The following is an 18,888-nucleotide window of genomic DNA, read 5'->3' as shown; positions in this document are numbered from 1 at the left end:
GCTTCAGAACACAGAATTTCATGTAATTTCTCTTCAACCAATTACTTAAGAATTTTCTCCCTTATTTCTGACTACACAGCTCTTAATAGTTGATCAATTGATGAGCAGACAGGTGTGAATGACACTATCAGTCATTCCAACAGTGACTCAGTGATTTTCCTTCTGCTAAAGTCTAGTTGGTCACATTCAACTGAATGAGAGCAGTCCTAAAACTCACTAATTAGCACAAGGTTTATCCCAATTACTTTTTAAGAGCTGAAAGTTTTTTTTAAAAAGCCTGAAAATAAAAGATGCAAGTGATTCAGAATTCAGCTAGAGAAAAATAGAAAACATAGGGGTTACCCAGGACCAGGACTGAAAATCACTGCACTGGGGTATTGTTGAAGCAAAGGCCTGAGTACAGAAAAAAAGTCAGTTACTGACACCAAATGGAACTGTTGTTTAAAGGCCCAGTTGGAACAAAATGCAACAGACAAAGAGGAACTCCATGACTAGAATTAAGCGCCTTTGGAATAAGCAGTCAGAACAGCCAATGACCAGGCTGATGTTACACTTAAATCTTGCAATTTTTGTTCGTATATGATAATAACCATCAATCTATGCCACAAAACAGTCCATGTGCACACTGGACATTTTGCGACATCTGTGGCAAAGATGAGGCAAGGAGATGTGATCCAAAGTTCTGTTACAAAAAGAAAACAAAAGAAGCAGCAAAATATTGAAGGCAGATTCAAGATAAAAATAGCAAAAAAACACACACAGAAGCTTCTTTCCCGTTATTCTCTTTCCTCCCTGATTCACCTTCTCCTACATATTCACTCATCCAGAACACATACTGTACTTCCATTCTGCATGAATTGCATCACATTTAACAGCAAAAGTGGTGTCTGAGAAACTGATCAGTCAATTCCAATTATCAAGTTGAGCACAGGTGCAACAGCATCAGTTCAGTCTTGCAACACGCATGAGGTCTTGAGCAAGAGCTGTAGTTCTGAAATTGTCCTTCCATACACTGTGTGCTCATTCCCTCCACAGCTGCTGTGGCTGCACTGATGCAAAATATTAGTCCTGATAATAATAACAATTATAGTGCTCATAATAATAAGCCCTGAACCCATGATATGAAAAAGACTCTTAGAGTACAGTCTGTGCTTTGTCAGATTGGTGAAGCATAAAGAGGTTTATTAAAAACTGTACTTTTAGATGGTTAACATGTCATGCTTGATTATAATGGTAAATTAATTTATATTTTGCCATGCTTATCTTGCTTTGCATTAGGAAACATGTCATGGTAATGTATTGTACCATGACCCCTATGGAAGAAAACAGTGTAAATGACAGTGACCTCTTCCTATTTGTAAGGGAATTAATTAATAATTACTGACTTTGTGACGCTTTATGGGCAATTGTTGCATGTGAACAAAAACACATACAGAAAAAAAGCTATTTTCAATCGAGAAAAATGATCAATTCATGTGTAATGTCATTAGGTGTGTGGTTTTCTTTAAAACCCAAAGAAAGAGGCTGTCATGAGCCTTCGCAATATACAGACTTAAGATCAAAATGAAGGTCATCACTGCAGCCATCGTCTGAAGAGTGTCAGAAAGGAAAGGCAGTCTTTCTAGAAGGAACGTCAATGAAACAGCCACTGTGCATTTAAAAAGCTGGCTACAGCCATAAATTTAAAAACAATAACAGGCAGAAGCAGAAAAAAACTTGTCTTTAAGGCAACCTCAAGTCAAAGCTGAGACTGAGATTGCAACTGTTGGCTTTTACGTGCAGTCAATCACAGCCAGCCAGATCAAGTCTGTCTGTAAAATATTCAAATCCTAATGCTGTTGGAGAACGCGGTGTATCAGAGCAAGTGTCACAAGATAAGAAGCAATCTCACTTTTTACAGTATTGTTCTAGGTATTTGTTTGCATTGCATTTTCCCTTCAGCGTTGCTTTCATTGGCTTTATTAATATTTCATCTAAAATAAAGCGATTTTTTCCAAGGGGAATGTATGAATTTATCACTAGCCACCTATTTGTGAGAAAGGTTACAAAGGAGAGGAAAATATTCAAGCCCATTTGGCTCATTTGAAAGATAGTAGCTAATTGATCCAAGGATCTCATTCAGCTGTTTCTTAAAGGAAGCCAGGCTGGATTGATAGTTCCATGCTCCCATTACCCATTGAGTAAAGAACTGCCTCTTGTTCTCTGTCTTAAATGAACTTCCATATACAGTACCAACAAGAGTAAAATGTGGTATTTGGACAAGTATTCTACTATTGGAAATGTTGTTTTGGAAGGTGATCTCAATGACCATGCTTTCAGGCTTAACAGGTGTAAGAGTCAGCAAAACCCCATGAATCTGGGCTTTATTTGATAATATGCACGTGCATTCAATGCCGGAGGTAAGATTTTGAAAGGTACAGAATTTGAAGTTTTTTTCAAACCTTTGCCTTAGCAGATATCATTGAAACAACACTTCTCCTAACTATCATTTCTGCCCTAAAACATAACCATGTCATCAAAAAGCAAATATGTTTTGCAGGACTCTTAACCCTAACCCTAGCTATGAGCTTGCAAGGCTCATAGGGCTCAGATTTTCCTCAAAGAATTAATGCAAACTATCATTTCTGCCATAAAACACAACCATGCCATCAAAAAGTATCTATGGTTTACAGGATTCCTAACCCTAACCCTAGCTATGGGTTTGCAAGGTTAGGGTTAGGGCTCAGAATTTCCTCAAAGAATTAATGCAACCTTCCACTCAATTGAGTGCAAAATGTACTTCACTGAAACAAAATATTTGTCAGAAATGGTTAAGGAAGCCCACCAAACTAAAGAGAACGTTCCAATAAGAGTAAAATGCAGTATTTGGACGAGTATTCTGTCGTTTTGGATACAATGAGCGTGGTTTCAGGCTTAACTGGTGTAAGAGTCAGCAAAATCCCATGAATCTGGGCTTAATATGATCACATGCATGTACATTCAATGCCAGAGGTAAGATTCTGAAAGATATTTGAAGTTTTTTTTAAATCTTTGCCTTACTGCACATAAGGCAAACCCCCCCCCCCCCCCCCCCCTTAAGCAATACAGTGCAGCTAAAAATGGAAGACAAGAATTCTGCAGATCTCATTGAAACAACACTTTTCCTAACTATCATTTATGCCCTAAAACACAACCATGCCATCAAAAAGTAACGATGGTTTGCAGGAATCCTAACCCTAACCCTAGCTAAGGGCTTGCAGAGCTAGGGTAAGGGCTCGGAATTTCCTCAAAGAATTAATGAAACCTTGCACTCAATTAAGTGCAAAATATACTTCACTGAAACAAAATATTTGTCAGAAATGGTTAAGCAAGCCCACCAAACAAAAGAGAACGTACCAACAAGCGTAAAATGTAGTATTTGGACAAGTATTCTAATACTCTACTACTTAGTATTAATACTTAGGATACTAGTATTCTAATTCTAATTCTTTGGACAAGTATTCTGTTGTTTTGGATACAATGAGCGTGGATCCAGGCTTAACTGGTGTAAGAGTCAGCAAAATCCCATGAATCTGGGCTTAATATGATCATATGCATGTACATTCAATGCCAGAGGTAAGATTCTGAAAGATACAGTATTTGAAGTTTTTTTTAAACCTTTGCCTTAGTGCACTTAAGGCAAAATCCCCCCTTTAAGCAATGCAGTGCAGCTAAAAATTGAAAACAAAAATTCTGCAGATATCATTGAAACAACACTTTTACTAACTATCATTCTGCCCTAAAACACAACCATGCCATCAAAAAGTAACGATGCTTTAAAGGATTCCTATCCCTAACCCTAGCTATGGGTTTGCAAGGTTAGGGTTAGGGCTCAGAATTTCCTCAAAGAATTAATGCAACCTTCCACTCAATTGAGGGCAAAATATACTTCACTGAAACAAAATATTTGTCAGAAATGGTTAACAAAGCCCACCAAACTAAAGAGATCGTACCAACAGGAGTATAATGCGGTATTTGGACAAGTATTCTACTAATGGAAATGTTGTTTTGGAAGCTGATCTCAATGAGCGTGGTTTCAGACTTAACTGGTGTAAGAGTCAGCAAAACCCCAAGAATCTGGGCTTTATTTGATAATATGCATGTGCATTCAATGCCAGAGGTAAGATTTTGAAAGGTATTTGAAGTTTCTTTCAAGCCTTTGCTTAGTGCACTTAAGGCAAAATCCCCCCTTTAAGTAAAGCAGTGCAGCTAAAAATGGAAGAAAAAAATTCTGCAGATTTCACTGAAACAAGACTTTTCCTAATTATCATTTCTGCCATAAAACACAACCTTGCCATTAAAAAGCAGCTATGTTTTGCAGGAATCCTAACCCTAACCCTAGCTATGGTTTCGCAAGATTAGGGTTAGAGCTCAGAATTTCCTCAATGATTAATGCAACCGTCCACTGAATTGAGTGCAAAATATACTTCACTGAAACAAAATATTTGTCAGAAATGGTTAAGCAAGCCCACCAAATTAAAGAGATCATACCAACAAGAGTAAAATGCAGTATTTGGACAAGTATTCTACTAATGGAAATGTTGTTTTAGAAGGTGATACAATGAGCGTGGTTTCAGGTTTAACTGGTGTAGGAGTCAGCAAAACACCAAGAATCTGGGCTTAATTTGATAATATGCATGTGCATTCAATGCCAGAGGTAAGATTTTGAAAGGTATTTGAAGTTTTTTTCAAGCCTTTGCCTTAGTGCACTTAAGGCAAAATCCCCCTTTTAAGCAACACAGTGCAGCTAAAAATGAAAGACAAAAATTCTGCAGATATAATTGAAACAACACTTTTCCTAAATATCATTTCTGCCCTAAAACATAACCATGCCATCAAAGAGCAGCTATGTTTTGCAGGAATCCTAACTCTAACCCTAGCTATGGGCTTGCAAGGTTAGGGTTAGGGCTCAGAGTTTCCTCAAAGAATTAATGCAACCTTCCACTCAATTGAGTGCAAAATATACTTCACTGAAACAAAATATTTGTCAGAAATGGTTAAGCAAGCCCATCAAACTAAAGAGAACGTTCCAACAAGAGTAAAATGCGGTATTTGGACAAGTATTCTACTATTGGAAATGTTGAGTCGGAAGGTGATACAATAAGCGTAGTTTCAGGCTTTAGTGGTGTAGGAGTCAGCAAAACCCCAAGAATCTGGGCTTAATTTGATAATATGCATGTGCATTCAATGCCAGAGGTAAGATTTTGAAAAGTATTTGAAGTTTTTTTTAAGCCTTTCCCTTAGTGCACTTAAGGCAAAATCCCCCTTTTAAGCAATGTAGTGCAGATAGAAATGGAAGACAAAAATTCTGCAGATATCATTGAAACAACACTTTTCCTAACTATCATTTCTGCCATAAAACACAACCATTCCATTAAAAAGCAGCTATGTTTTGCAGGAGTCCTAACCCTAACCATAGCTATGGGTTTGCAAGGTAAGGGTTAGGGTTCAGAATTTCCTCAACGAATTAATGAAACCTTCCACTCAATTGAGTGCAAAATATACTTCAATGAAACAAAATATTTGTCAGAAATGGTTAAGCAAGCCCACCAAACTAAAGAGAACGTACCAACAAGAGTAAAATGTGGTATTTGGACAAGTCTTCTACTATTGGAAATGTTGTTTTGGAAGGTGATCTCAATGAGCATGGATACAATGAGCGTGGTTTCAGGCTTAACTGGTGTAAGAGTCAGCAAAATCCCATGAATCTGGGCTTAATATGATCACATGCATGTACATTCAATGCCAGAGGTAAGATTCTGAAAGATATTTGAAGTTTTTTTTAAATCTTTGCCTTACTGCACATAAGGCAAACCCCCCCCCCCCCCCCCCTTAAGCAATACAGTGCAGCTAAAAATGGAAGACAAGAATTCTGCAGATCTCATTGAAACAACACTTTTCCTAACTATCATTTATGCCCTAAAACACAACCATGCCATCAAAAAGTAACGATGGTTTGCAGGAATCCTAACCCTAACCCTAGCTAAGGGCTTGCAGAGCTAGGGTAAGGGCTCGGAATTTCCTCAAAGAATTAATGAAACCTTGCACTCAATTAAGTGCAAAATATACTTCACTGAAACAAAATATTTGTCAGAAATGGTTAAGCAAGCCCACCAAACAAAAGAGAACGTACCAACAAGCGTAAAATGTAGTATTTGGACAAGTATTCTAATACTCTACTACTTAGTATTAATACTTAGGATACTAGTATTCTAATTCTAATTCTTTGGACAAGTATTCTGTTGTTTTGGATACAATGAGCGTGGATCCAGGCTTAACTGGTGTAAGAGTCAGCAAAATCCCATGAATCTGGGCTTAATATGATCATATGCATGTACATTCAATGCCAGAGGTAAGATTCTGAAAGATACAGTATTTGAAGTTTTTTTTAAACCTTTGCCTTAGTGCACTTAAGGCAAAATCCCCCCTTTAAGCAATGCAGTGCAGCTAAAAATTGAAAACAAAAATTCTGCAGATATCATTGAAACAACACTTTTACTAACTATCATTCTGCCCTAAAACACAACCATGCCATCAAAAAGTAACGATGCTTTAAAGGATTCCTATCCCTAACCCTAGCTATGGGTTTGCAAGGTTAGGGTTAGGGCTCAGAATTTCCTCAAAGAATTAATGCAACCTTCCACTCAATTGAGGGCAAAATATACTTCACTGAAACAAAATATTTGTCAGAAATGGTTAAGCAAGCCCACCAAATTAAAGAGATCATACCAACAAGAGTAAAATGCAGTATTTGGACAAGTATTCTACTAATGGAAATGTTGTTTTAGAAGGTGATACAATGAGCGTGGTTTCAGGTTTAACTGGTGTAGGAGTCAGCAAAACACCAAGAATCTGGGCTTAATTTGATAATATGCATGTGCATTCAATGCCAGAGGTAAGATTTTGAAAGGTATTTGAAGTTTTTTTCAAGCCTTTGCCTTAGTGCACTTAAGGCAAAATCCCCCTTTTAAGCAACACAGTGCAGCTAAAAATGAAAGACAAAAATTCTGCAGATATAATTGAAACAACACTTTTCCTAAATATCATTTCTGCCCTAAAACATAACCATGCCATCAAAGAGCAGCTATGTTTTGCAGGAATCCTAACTCTAACCCTAGCTATGGGCTTGCAAGGTTAGGGTTAGGGCTCAGAGTTTCCTCAAAGAATTAATGCAACCTTCCACTCAATTGAGTGCAAAATATACTTCACTGAAACAAAATATTTGTCAGAAATGGTTAAGCAAGCCCATCAAACTAAAGAGAACGTTCCAACAAGAGTAAAATGCGGTATTTGGACAAGTATTCTACTATTGGAAATGTTGAGTCGGAAGGTGATACAATAAGCGTAGTTTCAGGCTTTAGTGGTGTAGGAGTCAGCAAAACCCCAAGAATCTGGGCTTAATTTGATAATATGCATGTGCATTCAATGCCAGAGGTAAGATTTTGAAAAGTATTTGAAGTTTTTTTTAAGCCTTTCCCTTAGTGCACTTAAGGCAAAATCCCCCTTTTAAGCAATGTAGTGCAGATAGAAATGGAAGACAAAAATTCTGCAGATATCATTGAAACAACACTTTTCCTAACTATCATTTCTGCCATAAAACACAACCATTCCATTAAAAAGCAGCTATGTTTTGCAGGAGTCCTAACCCTAACCATAGCTATGGGTTTGCAAGGTAAGGGTTAGGGTTCAGAATTTCCTCAACGAATTAATGAAACCTTCCACTCAATTGAGTGCAAAATATACTTCAATGAAACAAAATATTTGTCAGAAATGGTTAAGCAAGCCCACCAAACTAAAGAGAACGTACCAACAAGAGTAAAATGTGGTATTTGGACAAGTCTTCTACTATTGGAAATGTTGTTTTGGAAGGTGATCTCAATGAGCATGGATACAATGAGCGTGGTTTCAGGCTTAACTGGTGTAAGAGTCAGCAAAATCCCATGAATCTGGGCTTAATATGATCACATGCATGTACATTCAATGCCAGAGGTAAGATTCTGAAAGATATTTGAAGTTTTTTTTAAATCTTTGCCTTACTGCACATAAGGCAAACCCCCCCCCCCCCCCCTTAAGCAATACAGTGCAGCTAAAAATGGAAGACAAGAATTCTGCAGATCTCATTGAAACAACACTTTTCCTAACTATCATTTATGCCCTAAAACACAACCATCCCATCAAAAAGTAACGATGGTTTGCAGGAATCCTAACCCTAACCCTAGCTAAGGGCTTGCAGAGCTAGGGTAAGGGCTCGGAATTTCCTCAAAGAATTAATGAAACCTTGCACTCAATTAAGTGCAAAATATACTTCACTGAAACAAAATATTTGTCAGAAATGGTTAAGCAAGCCCACCAAACAAAAGAGAACGTACCAACAAGCGTAAAATGTAGTATTTGGACAAGTATTCTAATACTCTACTACTTAGTATTAATACTTAGGATACTAGTATTCTAATTCTAATTCTTTGGACAAGTATTCTGTTGTTTTGGATACAATGAGCGTGGATCCAGGCTTAACTGGTGTAAGAGTCAGCAAAATCCCATGAATCTGGGCTTAATATGATCATATGCATGTACATTCAATGCCAGAGGTAAGATTCTGAAAGATACAGTATTTGAAGTTTTTTTTAAACCTTTGCCTTAGTGCACTTAAGGCAAAATCCCCCCTTTAAGCAATGCAGTGCAGCTAAAAATTGAAAACAAAAATTCTGCAGATATCATTGAAACAACACTTTTACTAACTATCATTCTGCCCTAAAACACAACCATGCCATCAAAAAGTAACGATGCTTTAAAGGATTCCTATCCCTAACCCTAGCTATGGGTTTGCAAGGTTAGGGTTAGGGCTCAGAATTTCCTCAAAGAATTAATGCAACCTTCCACTCAATTGAGGGCAAAATATACTTCACTGAAACAAAATATTTGTCAGAAATGGTTAAGCAAGCCCACCAAACTAAAGAGAACGTACCAACAAGAGTAAAATGTGGTATTTGGACAAGTCTTCTACTATTGGAAATGTTGTTTTGGAAGGTGATCTCAATGAGCATGGTTTCAGACTTAACTGGTGTAGGAGTCAGCAAAACCCCAAGAATCTGGGCTTAATTTGATAATATGCATGTGCATTCAATGCCAGAGGTAAGATTTTGAAGGTTTTTGAAGTTTTTTTCAAGCCTTTGCCTTAGTGCACTTAAGGCAAGATCCCCCCTTTAGGTAAAGCAGTGAAGCTGAAATTGGAAGAAACAAATTCTGCAGATATCATTGAAAGAACACTTTTCCTAACTATCATTTCTGCCATAAAACACAACCATGCCATCAAAAAGCAGCTATGTTTTGCAGGAATCCTAACCCTAACCCTAGCTATGGTTTCGCAAGATTAGGGTTAGGACTCAGAATTTCCTCAAAGAATTAATGCAACCTTCCACTCAATTGAATGCAAAATATACTTCACTGAAACAAAATATTTGTCAGAAATGGTTAAGCAAGCCCACCAAATTAAAGAGATCATACCAACAAGAGTAAAATGCGGTATTTGGACAAGTATTCTACTAATGGAAATGTTGTTTTAGAAGATGATACAATGAGCGTGGTTTCAGGTTTAACTGGTGTAGGAGTCAGCAAAACACCAAGAATCTGGGCTTAATTTGATAATATGCATGTGCATTCAATGCCAGAGGTAAGATTTTGAAAGGTATTTGAAGTTTTTTTCAAGCCTTTCCCTTAGTGCACTTAAGGCAAAATCCCCCTTTTAAGCAATGTAGTGCAGATAGAAATGGAAGACAAAAATTCTGCAGATATCATTGAAACAACACTTTTCCTAACTATCATTTCTGCCATAAAACACAACCATTCCATTAAAAAGCAGCTATGTTTTGCAGGAGTCCTAACCCTAACCATAGCTATGGGTTTGCAAGGTAAGGGTTAGGGTTCAGAATTTCCTCAACGAATTAATGAAACCTTCCACTCAATTGAGTGCAAAATATACTTCAATGAAACAAAATATTTGTCAGAAATGGTTAAGCAAGCCCACCAAACTAAAGAGAACGTACCAACAAGAGTAAAATGTGGTATTTGGACAAGTCTTCTACTATTGGAAATGTTGTTTTGGAAGGTGATCTCAATGAGCATGGTTTCAGACTTAACTGGTGTAGGAGTCAGCAAAACCCCAAGAATCTGGGCTTAATTTGATAATATGCATGTGCATTCAATGCCAGAGGTAAGATTTTGAAGGTTTTTGAAGTTTTTTTCAAGCCTTTGCCTTAGTGCACTTAAGGCAAGATCCCCCCTTTAGGTAAAGCAGTGAAGCTGAAATTGGAAGAAACAAATTCTGCAGATATCATTGAAAGAACACTTTTCCTAACTATCATTTCTGCCATAAAACACAACCATGCCATCAAAAAGCAGCTATGTTTTGCAGGAATCCTAACCCTAACCCTAGCTATGGTTTCGCAAGATTAGGGTTAGGACTCAGAATTTCCTCAAAGAATTAATGCAACCTTCCACTCAATTGAATGCAAAATATACTTCACTGAAACAAAATATTTGTCAGAAATGGTTAAGCAAGCCCACCAAATTAAAGAGATCATACCAACAAGAGTAAAATGCGGTATTTGGACAAGTATTCTACTAATGGAAATGTTGTTTTAGAAGATGATACAATGAGCGTGGTTTCAGGTTTAACTGGTGTAGGAGTCAGCAAAACACCAAGAATCTGGGCTTAATTTGATAATATGCATGTGCATTCAATGCCAGAGGTAAGATTTTGAAAGGTATTTGAAGTTTTTTTCAAGCCTTTGCCTTAGTGCACTTAAGGCAAAACCCCCCTTTTAAGCAATGCAGTGCAGCTAAAAATGGAAGACATAAATTCTGCAGATATCATTGAAACAACACTTTTCCTAACTATCATTTCTGCCCTATAACACAACCATTCCATTAAAAAGCAGCTATGTTTTGCAGGAATCCTAACCCTAACCCTAGCTATGGTTTCGCAAGATTAGGGTTAGAGCTCAGAATTTCCTCAATGATTAATGCAACCTTCCACTCAATTGAGTGCAAAATATACTTCATTGAAACACAATATTTGTCAGAAATGGTTAAGCAAGTCCAGCAAACTAAAGAGAACGTACCAACAAGCGTAAAATGCGGTATTTGGACAAGTATTCTACTATTGGAAATGTTGTTTTGGAAGGTGATCTCAATGAACCTGGTTTCAGGCTTAACTGGTGTAAGAGTCAGCAAAACCCAAAGAATCTGGGCTTAATTTGATAATATGCATGTGCATTCAATACCAGAAGTAAGATTTTGAAAGGTATTTGAAGTTTTTTTCAAACCTTTGCCTTAGTGCACTTAAGGTAAAATCCCCCTTTTAAGCAAAACAGTGCAGCAAAAAATGGAAGAAACAAATTCTGCAGATATCATTGAAACAACACTTTTCCTAACTATCATTTCTGCCCTAAAACACAACCATGCCATCAAAAAGTATCTACAGTAGTTTCTTCCTTTGTCCTCTGGTTCGTTCTGCAGTTTATTCTGGTTTAACTTAATCAATGCTTCTGAGGAATTTGAGTACTTGTATGAAGTCCCCTCCTAATTTCCCAGAAAAATGGAGTCATTATGTTTGTCTTCTTGGTTATATTGAAAATGTTATTGTACTGGCTAGTATTGAAATGCCCTTCACAAGGGAGCTTCTGCGGCATTCTGGTCTATGAAATATTAACAGGAATCCATTCTCATTAATTCAAAAGCGTTTGATGACAAACACAATTTGCAGTTTTTATTTTCCACTGACTTTTCAAATAATCACCATGTAGGCAGTTTTGATTTTTTCATTCTCTTCTCATTGCAGCTCTGTGTAGCTAGGAATTAATGGTTCGTGTTTTTGGTAATAAAGATGTTTTGGAAGTAGAATGTTTTTGGCTGAATTAAGGAAAATAAGAAAGGCATTTTTTAAATGTAAAGAGTAATGTGTGCACATACAATGTGTGTAGTTAATGACAGTATGGTCATTGTTCCTGTAGAATAATAATTGTAAAACATCTTATGACAATCAGATTAAACTATTATAATCATTGATGGGATATCGGTCAATAGATGCTTGGACAGAATGGCATCTTGTTTTATGAGGTTTATTTCATGAAAGATGGCACCTTCTGGCTGTTGAAAAAAACTTGACAAAATAAAACTCAAGAGCAATAAAAAAACTCAATATAAGAAGTTCAGGTGGGTAGCTGCATCAGCATGAGTAGGCTGCAAAGGAACAAGTAATTGGTTTATTCCATGCTGAAAAAAAGAAGAAAGAAAACACAACGCTTCGGCCGTGGAGCCTTCTTCAGGTGTCTGAAGAATTCAAAGCGCACTCTTCACACCTGAAGAAGGCTCCACAGCCGAAACGTTGTTTTCTTTCTTCTTTTTTTGCTGTCTCCTTCTTTCATCAAGTACACAAAGACTGGTGTACTTACTGCCTCCCCAATGTGTTTTCCTTTAACTAGAAAGGCGATACAACCTGGGAGTTTAAGGTTGACCTTATTTACCCAAATGTGTCACTGGAAATTGAAATATGGTAATCTCTCTAAAAGTGTTTGTGCTAATTCCTGTAAAGGTTAGTAGAGCATAATCTTTTCCAGTTTTTAAGAAATAAATACTGAGTTAGTTCAGATACAGTATTCAACCTCATATGCATATTATCAAACAACATTCACACCTTTGGTTGCACCACTTTCCTAGCAAAAGGAAAAACATGCTGGGTTAGAGAACTTCCTCCTCAATGTATTTTTGATTTTGATATAAGTGATCTCATTTCCTCCCTGCTACCAGCCCCTCTTAACTTCTCTGTCTTTTGTTCTCCTAAGCCTTATTTATCCCTCTCCCCCCTTACACCTGAAGACGACTCCACAGCTGAAATGTTGTTTCTTTCTTTACCTTTCAGTGTGGAATGAACCTTTACCTGTTCCTTTGCAGCCTACACATGCTGAAGCAGCTCCCTACTTGAACTTCTTATGTAAATACAAGTATTGGAATGAAGAAAATGCTTTCCATTCCTAAAACTCACGGGTACACGGGTTCCAGACTTCTAAATGATATTGCTCTTCTGGTCACTTGGTCTTTTTCTCTCTTACAGTTCAGTTTCTCTTCCTATAATGTGTCGTGCTCTAAGCCACAGACTATGCTCCACCCTTCATCCTGACCAGATCTGACCAGATCTAGTGCAAGTGTTCACATTACTCCTATCCTGGAGTCCTTGCACTGGCTTCCGGTCAAATTCCGCGTAGACTTTAAAATCCTCATGCTCACCTACAAGGCTTTACATGGCTTGGCACCTCAATACCTGTCTGAACTTTTATCGCCCTACTCCCCACCTCGCAACCTCCGCTCTTCAAATTCTGCCCTCCTTACTGTCCCCCAAGCCCGTCTACATTGTATGGGCGACAGGGCCTTCTCCTGCTGTGCCCCCAAGCTCTGGAACTCCTTGCCCAAGGATATTAGAGAGTCACCTTCTCTAAACTCCTTCAAATCCAGACTCAAAACCCTCCTTTTCAGAAAAGCCTTTACTTAACTGGTTCCATTCTTCACCCCTCTGCTCTTCTTAATACCATCTTCCACGGTCTCCTCTATTGTTATTGTTGTATTGTTGTAATTATAATTGTGTCCTGTCTTGTGAAATTTTCTTATTTATTGTTGTAGTCTTCTTATTTATTGTTATTGTCATCCTGTAAAGCGCTTTGAGAAGCCACCTTTAAAGGCGCTATATAAAATAAAGTTTATTATTATTATTATTATTCATCAGCCATCTAATCACTCTAACAGAGAAGTTTTTTTTTTCCTGAACAAAATTCTTGTGTTACCCTGGTATTACTTATGACTCCAGAGTGATCAAAAGATTTTGGGCATTTGAGCAAGATCTGAACTGAACAGTAGGTGTTTCCTCATCGAAGCGTCTTGTGCTGTCTTTCACCAGGTTATTTGAGACCCTCCAGTCTCTCTTCTGGTCTGTGTTTGGACTCCTGAATCTCTACGTGACCAATGTGAAAGCCAGGCACGAGTTTACCGAGTTTGTGGGTGCTACCATGTTCGGGACCTACAACGTCATCTCATTAGTGGTGCTGCTGAACATGCTGATCGCCATGATGAATAACTCTTACCAGCTCATCGCCGTGAGTACTGTTTAGCATGTTGGTGGGCCTTTCTCAGTAATGCCTACGCTCACACCAAAAGGAACAGTACATTGACCACATGCATTAGCATTGCCTAAAAGCCCTTAGATTTGTTTGCATCACTCTGGAGTTTAGGATTTTAAAAGTTTTTTTTTTTACAGCTTTGAATTGACCCCTTTTCTAAAACAGAGAACTAATAATGTATCTGTATTCTCTAGCATTTTTGGAGAATTGTTGTAAACCCACACATATTCAAAGACCTCTCGCCACCACAAATACCTCTCACTAACACATTATGAAATTGTTAGACTGCTGTTGCAGCCTCTCTTACTAATCATTCTGAAAGTGTTCAGCAGTACAGTATGTAGAAGTACTGTATGTATGCTTTCAGGAGTTTGGTTCTCTGGCATAGTTTCTAGCACTGATATTGCTTTGGGAACATAATTAGTGTCACAAGTGGTCTTCACAAATACACTTGCACTTAAATTCAGACGAAATAAATGTTATCCATTCTCAAGAATAAAAAATTCAAGGCGCACTTGTAAAATGAAAATGTATAATGAAAGAACACAGTTGCAGACATTGAATCCTTGTATCTTAATTAATTAGACGAGAATATCGTAACAGCCACTTCTCAGGCTGAATGAGTGTTCAATAAAATTAGAAGAGGGATCATTGACAAATTAGTTTTATCATGGAGAGACATAATTTTTCCCAGTGTGCTGAAATAAAAGAAAACCTATCCAAAGTGCCCTTTGTAGCATTTAAATAAAACTGTAAAAAAATTAAACTCCATTTGTTCAAATTGATAGACAAGGAAATATGAATAAAACATCCCCTGAAAATGGATGCCTGTGAATACATTTTAATCTTGCTTGTTTTAAGAGCTGGAAAGTGAAATGATTCATTTAAGAAGAGTGATCTGCATAACGTGACATAACTTTTTTCTTGTCAGAGCATCAGGTTTGGTCTTTCTGTTAAACTAGGACGCTGTGCTAACTATGAACATTATGGAATTGATACTGCAGCCTGCTTGCTGTTCACTAGAAGGCATGGCTTGTATGAGGAAGATGCCACACACAAGACTAATGTCTATTTCTTTGCAACTCTGCTGGGAAACATACAGTATGGTAGTTAGAGATAATGATAAAGATAAAAGATAATGAGATTCAAGATAAGATTAGAGTTAAAATTAATACTAAAGCGCTTAATAACCTAAATCTAAATGTACTTAACTCTAATTATGCAGCACATCCTCTAGTAATGGTTGTGGAAAGAGAGGACTTTGCCTGACCTAATCTGTAGAATCAGTCAGGGAAAGTGCATACTGTGTGGGCTTGGACATTAGATCCAGGGTTTCAGTGTGGCCTTTAAGTGGTGTATGGTTTCTTTTCCAGCTGGCTATATGTCAAACATTCTCTAGAATAAAAGGTGATTGTGTGTGGTTTTCTTTCAGGGAGAAATGTTTTTTTTTGTTCCACAGAATGTTTGTTGTCTTGGCATACCTGTCTTAACATCAGGCTCTCTGCAAACCTTTGCAGTAAACACTTACTATGCTACAGTACATAAGCCAGTAAATAACCTCATTTAAGACACAGGGGGCCAGTACTTGCTGCAGTAACTGCATATTGTCAGGGAACAAAACATGAATGCCGACAATAAAAACAGGCTAAAGTAAAAAAAAATACACTAGAGAGTCCAATTTGTGCTTGTGATGAAACATGAGTTTCAGCTTATCAAAACAGATCTTTGAAAAAAATGTATTCATGCATTACTCTGCAAAGTGTAATCTTGTAAAATCTACTAGTCACAAAGCCTAGGCTGAAAAGTGTACAGTTCTTCACTGTATATCTATTAATTTGGTTCCAAAACACTGTTGAACTCAAACAATACATAAACAATTGAATCTTTCAGACTTAAAAAAGATATAGCAGATGTAGCCCTACAAACACATAACAGAGTCGTTCTGAAAGTCAAGTGTATTACCTAAAATCAGGCTCCCACCGGAACCCAGACAAAATCGTTCATAATATTAACTTTAATGTATCATAAACAGGATAATATTTATTAGAACATACTTGCAGTGTCTAAAAACAAATATACTGTCAGATACAAGAAGCTAAGCAAAGCAAGGTCGGGCCAGATCAGTACATCATTTGGCAGTCTTCCTTCTGGACCAGAATTTGCACATCAATGCCTCATGGGGATGACAGGAGAAACTGTTCCACAGTTCCACAGGAGGTGCCATCCTTCAGATGATATGTAAAACCACGGTCCTGACTATTTGGTCATTTAAGATCCTGTGGCACTGTTGCACAGTGGGCTAGCATATGCTGGTCACTTTAAATGTCCTCCTTAAATCAAATAGTGAGGGAATTTCTCTCCTTTCTCACCTGATATGCTTTGTAAAGGGGCTCCTGCCACCGAATGGTTCCTGCATGTCACCCAGGTGGGGATTGCACTGCAGTATTGGATGAAGCACGTTCTTATATGTCAAGTGCTTCGGAATCCTTTGGGATGAGAAGCAGCACAAGAATTATTCACATTTGAAGGAGAACTTCAACTTTAGAACTTTAATTTTGCAAAATTAACCATGGAAAACGTCTCATGTTTTATTTTGTTTCTGAAAATGTATCATCTTTCACACAGAACATAAGCTTCAATATTGTTTAGGTCAGTGACTGATTAAATATTGGCAAGGAATTGGCTTGTTTGTGAAACAGTTCTTCTGGTACAATTTAGTGATTTCCTAATGTACAGTACTGTAGCATGTATTTTAAGTGTACACCCGCTCAAAACAGGGTTATGAGAGTAAACTGCTAAAAGCCATTACTTAAGAAACATCAGCACATATCAGCTTGTACTGTAGATATTTGCAGTGACTTGTCAAAAGGTCATAAAGGAAAAATAAGAAAATAATTTTCAAAGCAAAAGCTTTACAACACACACAGCAAGGTGCTTCTTGTATACATCATACTATAACTGAATACAACAAAAAAGTCAATTACAAGTTCCTTTTGAAACTCCACAGGACCATGCTGACATTGAATGGAAGTTTGCCCGGACCAAACTGTGGATGAGCTATTTTGATGAAGGAGGTACCCTGCCTCCCCCATTTAACATCGTCCCAAGCCCCAAGTCTATCTGGTACCTGTTTGTGTGGCTCCACAGGAAGCTGTGCTCAAGGAGGCGACAAGAAGAGGAACAGAGGAAACATGAGAACTTCAGGGCTTTCACTGTAAGACACTCCATTCATCACATTGCATGCAAGCAGATTGGTGTGGAGACTTGTATAGATCAACAGCAATGGTACAAGGAGCAGTCCATTATAAGGACTGGTTTTAGATGTCTCCCAAGTAAACCCACAACAAGCTGGGATCACAGACTGTGGCCCGTATAGTCCAGAGATTACTATGGGGTTCCCAAAGGAGTTGTTTGAATGTACAGTAGGTGGGTTTGAAGCTATATCAGAACCGACACCTCTTTTTGCATTTATATTTTTCACATATTTACTGTACTGAACAAAAAAAGCCTTCCTCTGGGATCTATACAAGTGGTAACAACCATGTTTCTGGTTTGTAGTGGGTGGTTATTTGCTACTAGGCAATGCTGTCTCACAGTTTTTACTTTTATTAAAGCTTTTCAACCTTTATCCTCAACTTAAAATTCAAACACCAAACCCAACATGATTACAAAACCAAAACTGGCATATCATGTTTGAAGGCAGTATGTTAAAACAGTTATCAGCCCTGAACAAGAGAAAACTATACCTTTTCAACTCATAAGAATTTAGATATGAAATAATAGACTTTATTTTGTCACAATCAACGTTTGTCACAATCAATTGACATCTGAATCTCTATTCATTTGTCATGCAGTAAATTCTCGAGACAAATATTTCTCCTGAGACATCAATAATTTAAAATCTCTATAACTCAAATTCTGCACTTTGGAAATTTGGTGTGAAAATAAAATTTATCATCTTCTTATCCCATTTAATGTGTTACATACAGTGCATGTGTAACAAATATTGTTACAAATGGGGATTAAAAAATTAGAGAAAATCAGGAAATTGACCAAGCCGATAAATCAAAATAAATAACCATAATCCTCAATTTTACCAAGTATTGATTGGAGGCACATAAGCTTTTGTACTCTGGCACAGCTTTGGTGAAAAGAGTAATAATTCAGGCACAGTGGGTTAAACAAATATTTATTAAAAAATTACGACACACTAAATATACAACACACAAGTGACTGTACTCTATCTACAAGTTTCCAGTCAATGGCGTGCCGGAGCCCTACACCCAGACTACCCAGAAAACCATAGGCTATTCAAATTAATGCCTACAAAGGCAAGAAAAAGAGAAAACTACAGTACCTTTTAAACTGAATACAACTTGTGGTTAAAGTAAAACTCTCTCTCTGTAAACTCAGATGCCACCAAAATGAATGGGGACCTCACTAACCAGGACAGGCCATTTTTAACCAAGGGATTCTTCACTCTGATTTCCTGAGTTCCCTAAAAAACAAAGAACAGCAAGCTCTGTTAGCAAGGTTTAAATACTTAGTTCCAATCTGGTCTTCCAATCTGCACAAAGTTTATGTTCTGTGTGCTCCTGTCTCCTCTTTTGTTCTCTACTGCTCCATTGCCTGTGCGTCTCTATCTTTTATCCTACACTTTTGACACTCTTAATCATTTACCCAGAACTTAACTAAGGTAAAC

At 37.5% G+C, this 18,888-nt stretch overlaps 1 protein-coding gene across 1 annotated transcript in view; it reads left to right on the top strand.

Moving 5' to 3' along the window:
* The window catches only part of LOC148653755 (short transient receptor potential channel 5-like), an 89,354-nt gene that overhangs the window by 62,546 nt on the left and 7,920 nt on the right, over nucleotides 1-18,888 (top strand). Inside the window, exons 7-8 of the mRNA XM_088649098.1 lie at nucleotides 13,967-14,162; nucleotides 17,194-17,400. Of these exons, the coding sequence (XP_088505224.1) occupies nucleotides 13,967-14,162; nucleotides 17,194-17,400 (403 nt within the window). The remainder of the gene's footprint in view (nucleotides 1-13,966; nucleotides 14,163-17,193; nucleotides 17,401-18,888) is intronic.

Source organism: Lepisosteus platostomus, chromosome 10 (genome assembly GCF_059453375.1).
Source record: "Lepisosteus platostomus isolate fLepPlt1 chromosome 10, fLepPlt1.hap1, whole genome shotgun sequence".
Lineage (NCBI taxonomy): Eukaryota > Metazoa > Chordata > Actinopteri > Semionotiformes > Lepisosteidae > Lepisosteus > Lepisosteus platostomus.
Note: the sequence above shows the minus strand (reverse complement) of the source record. Positions and strands in the feature narration are given on the sequence as shown.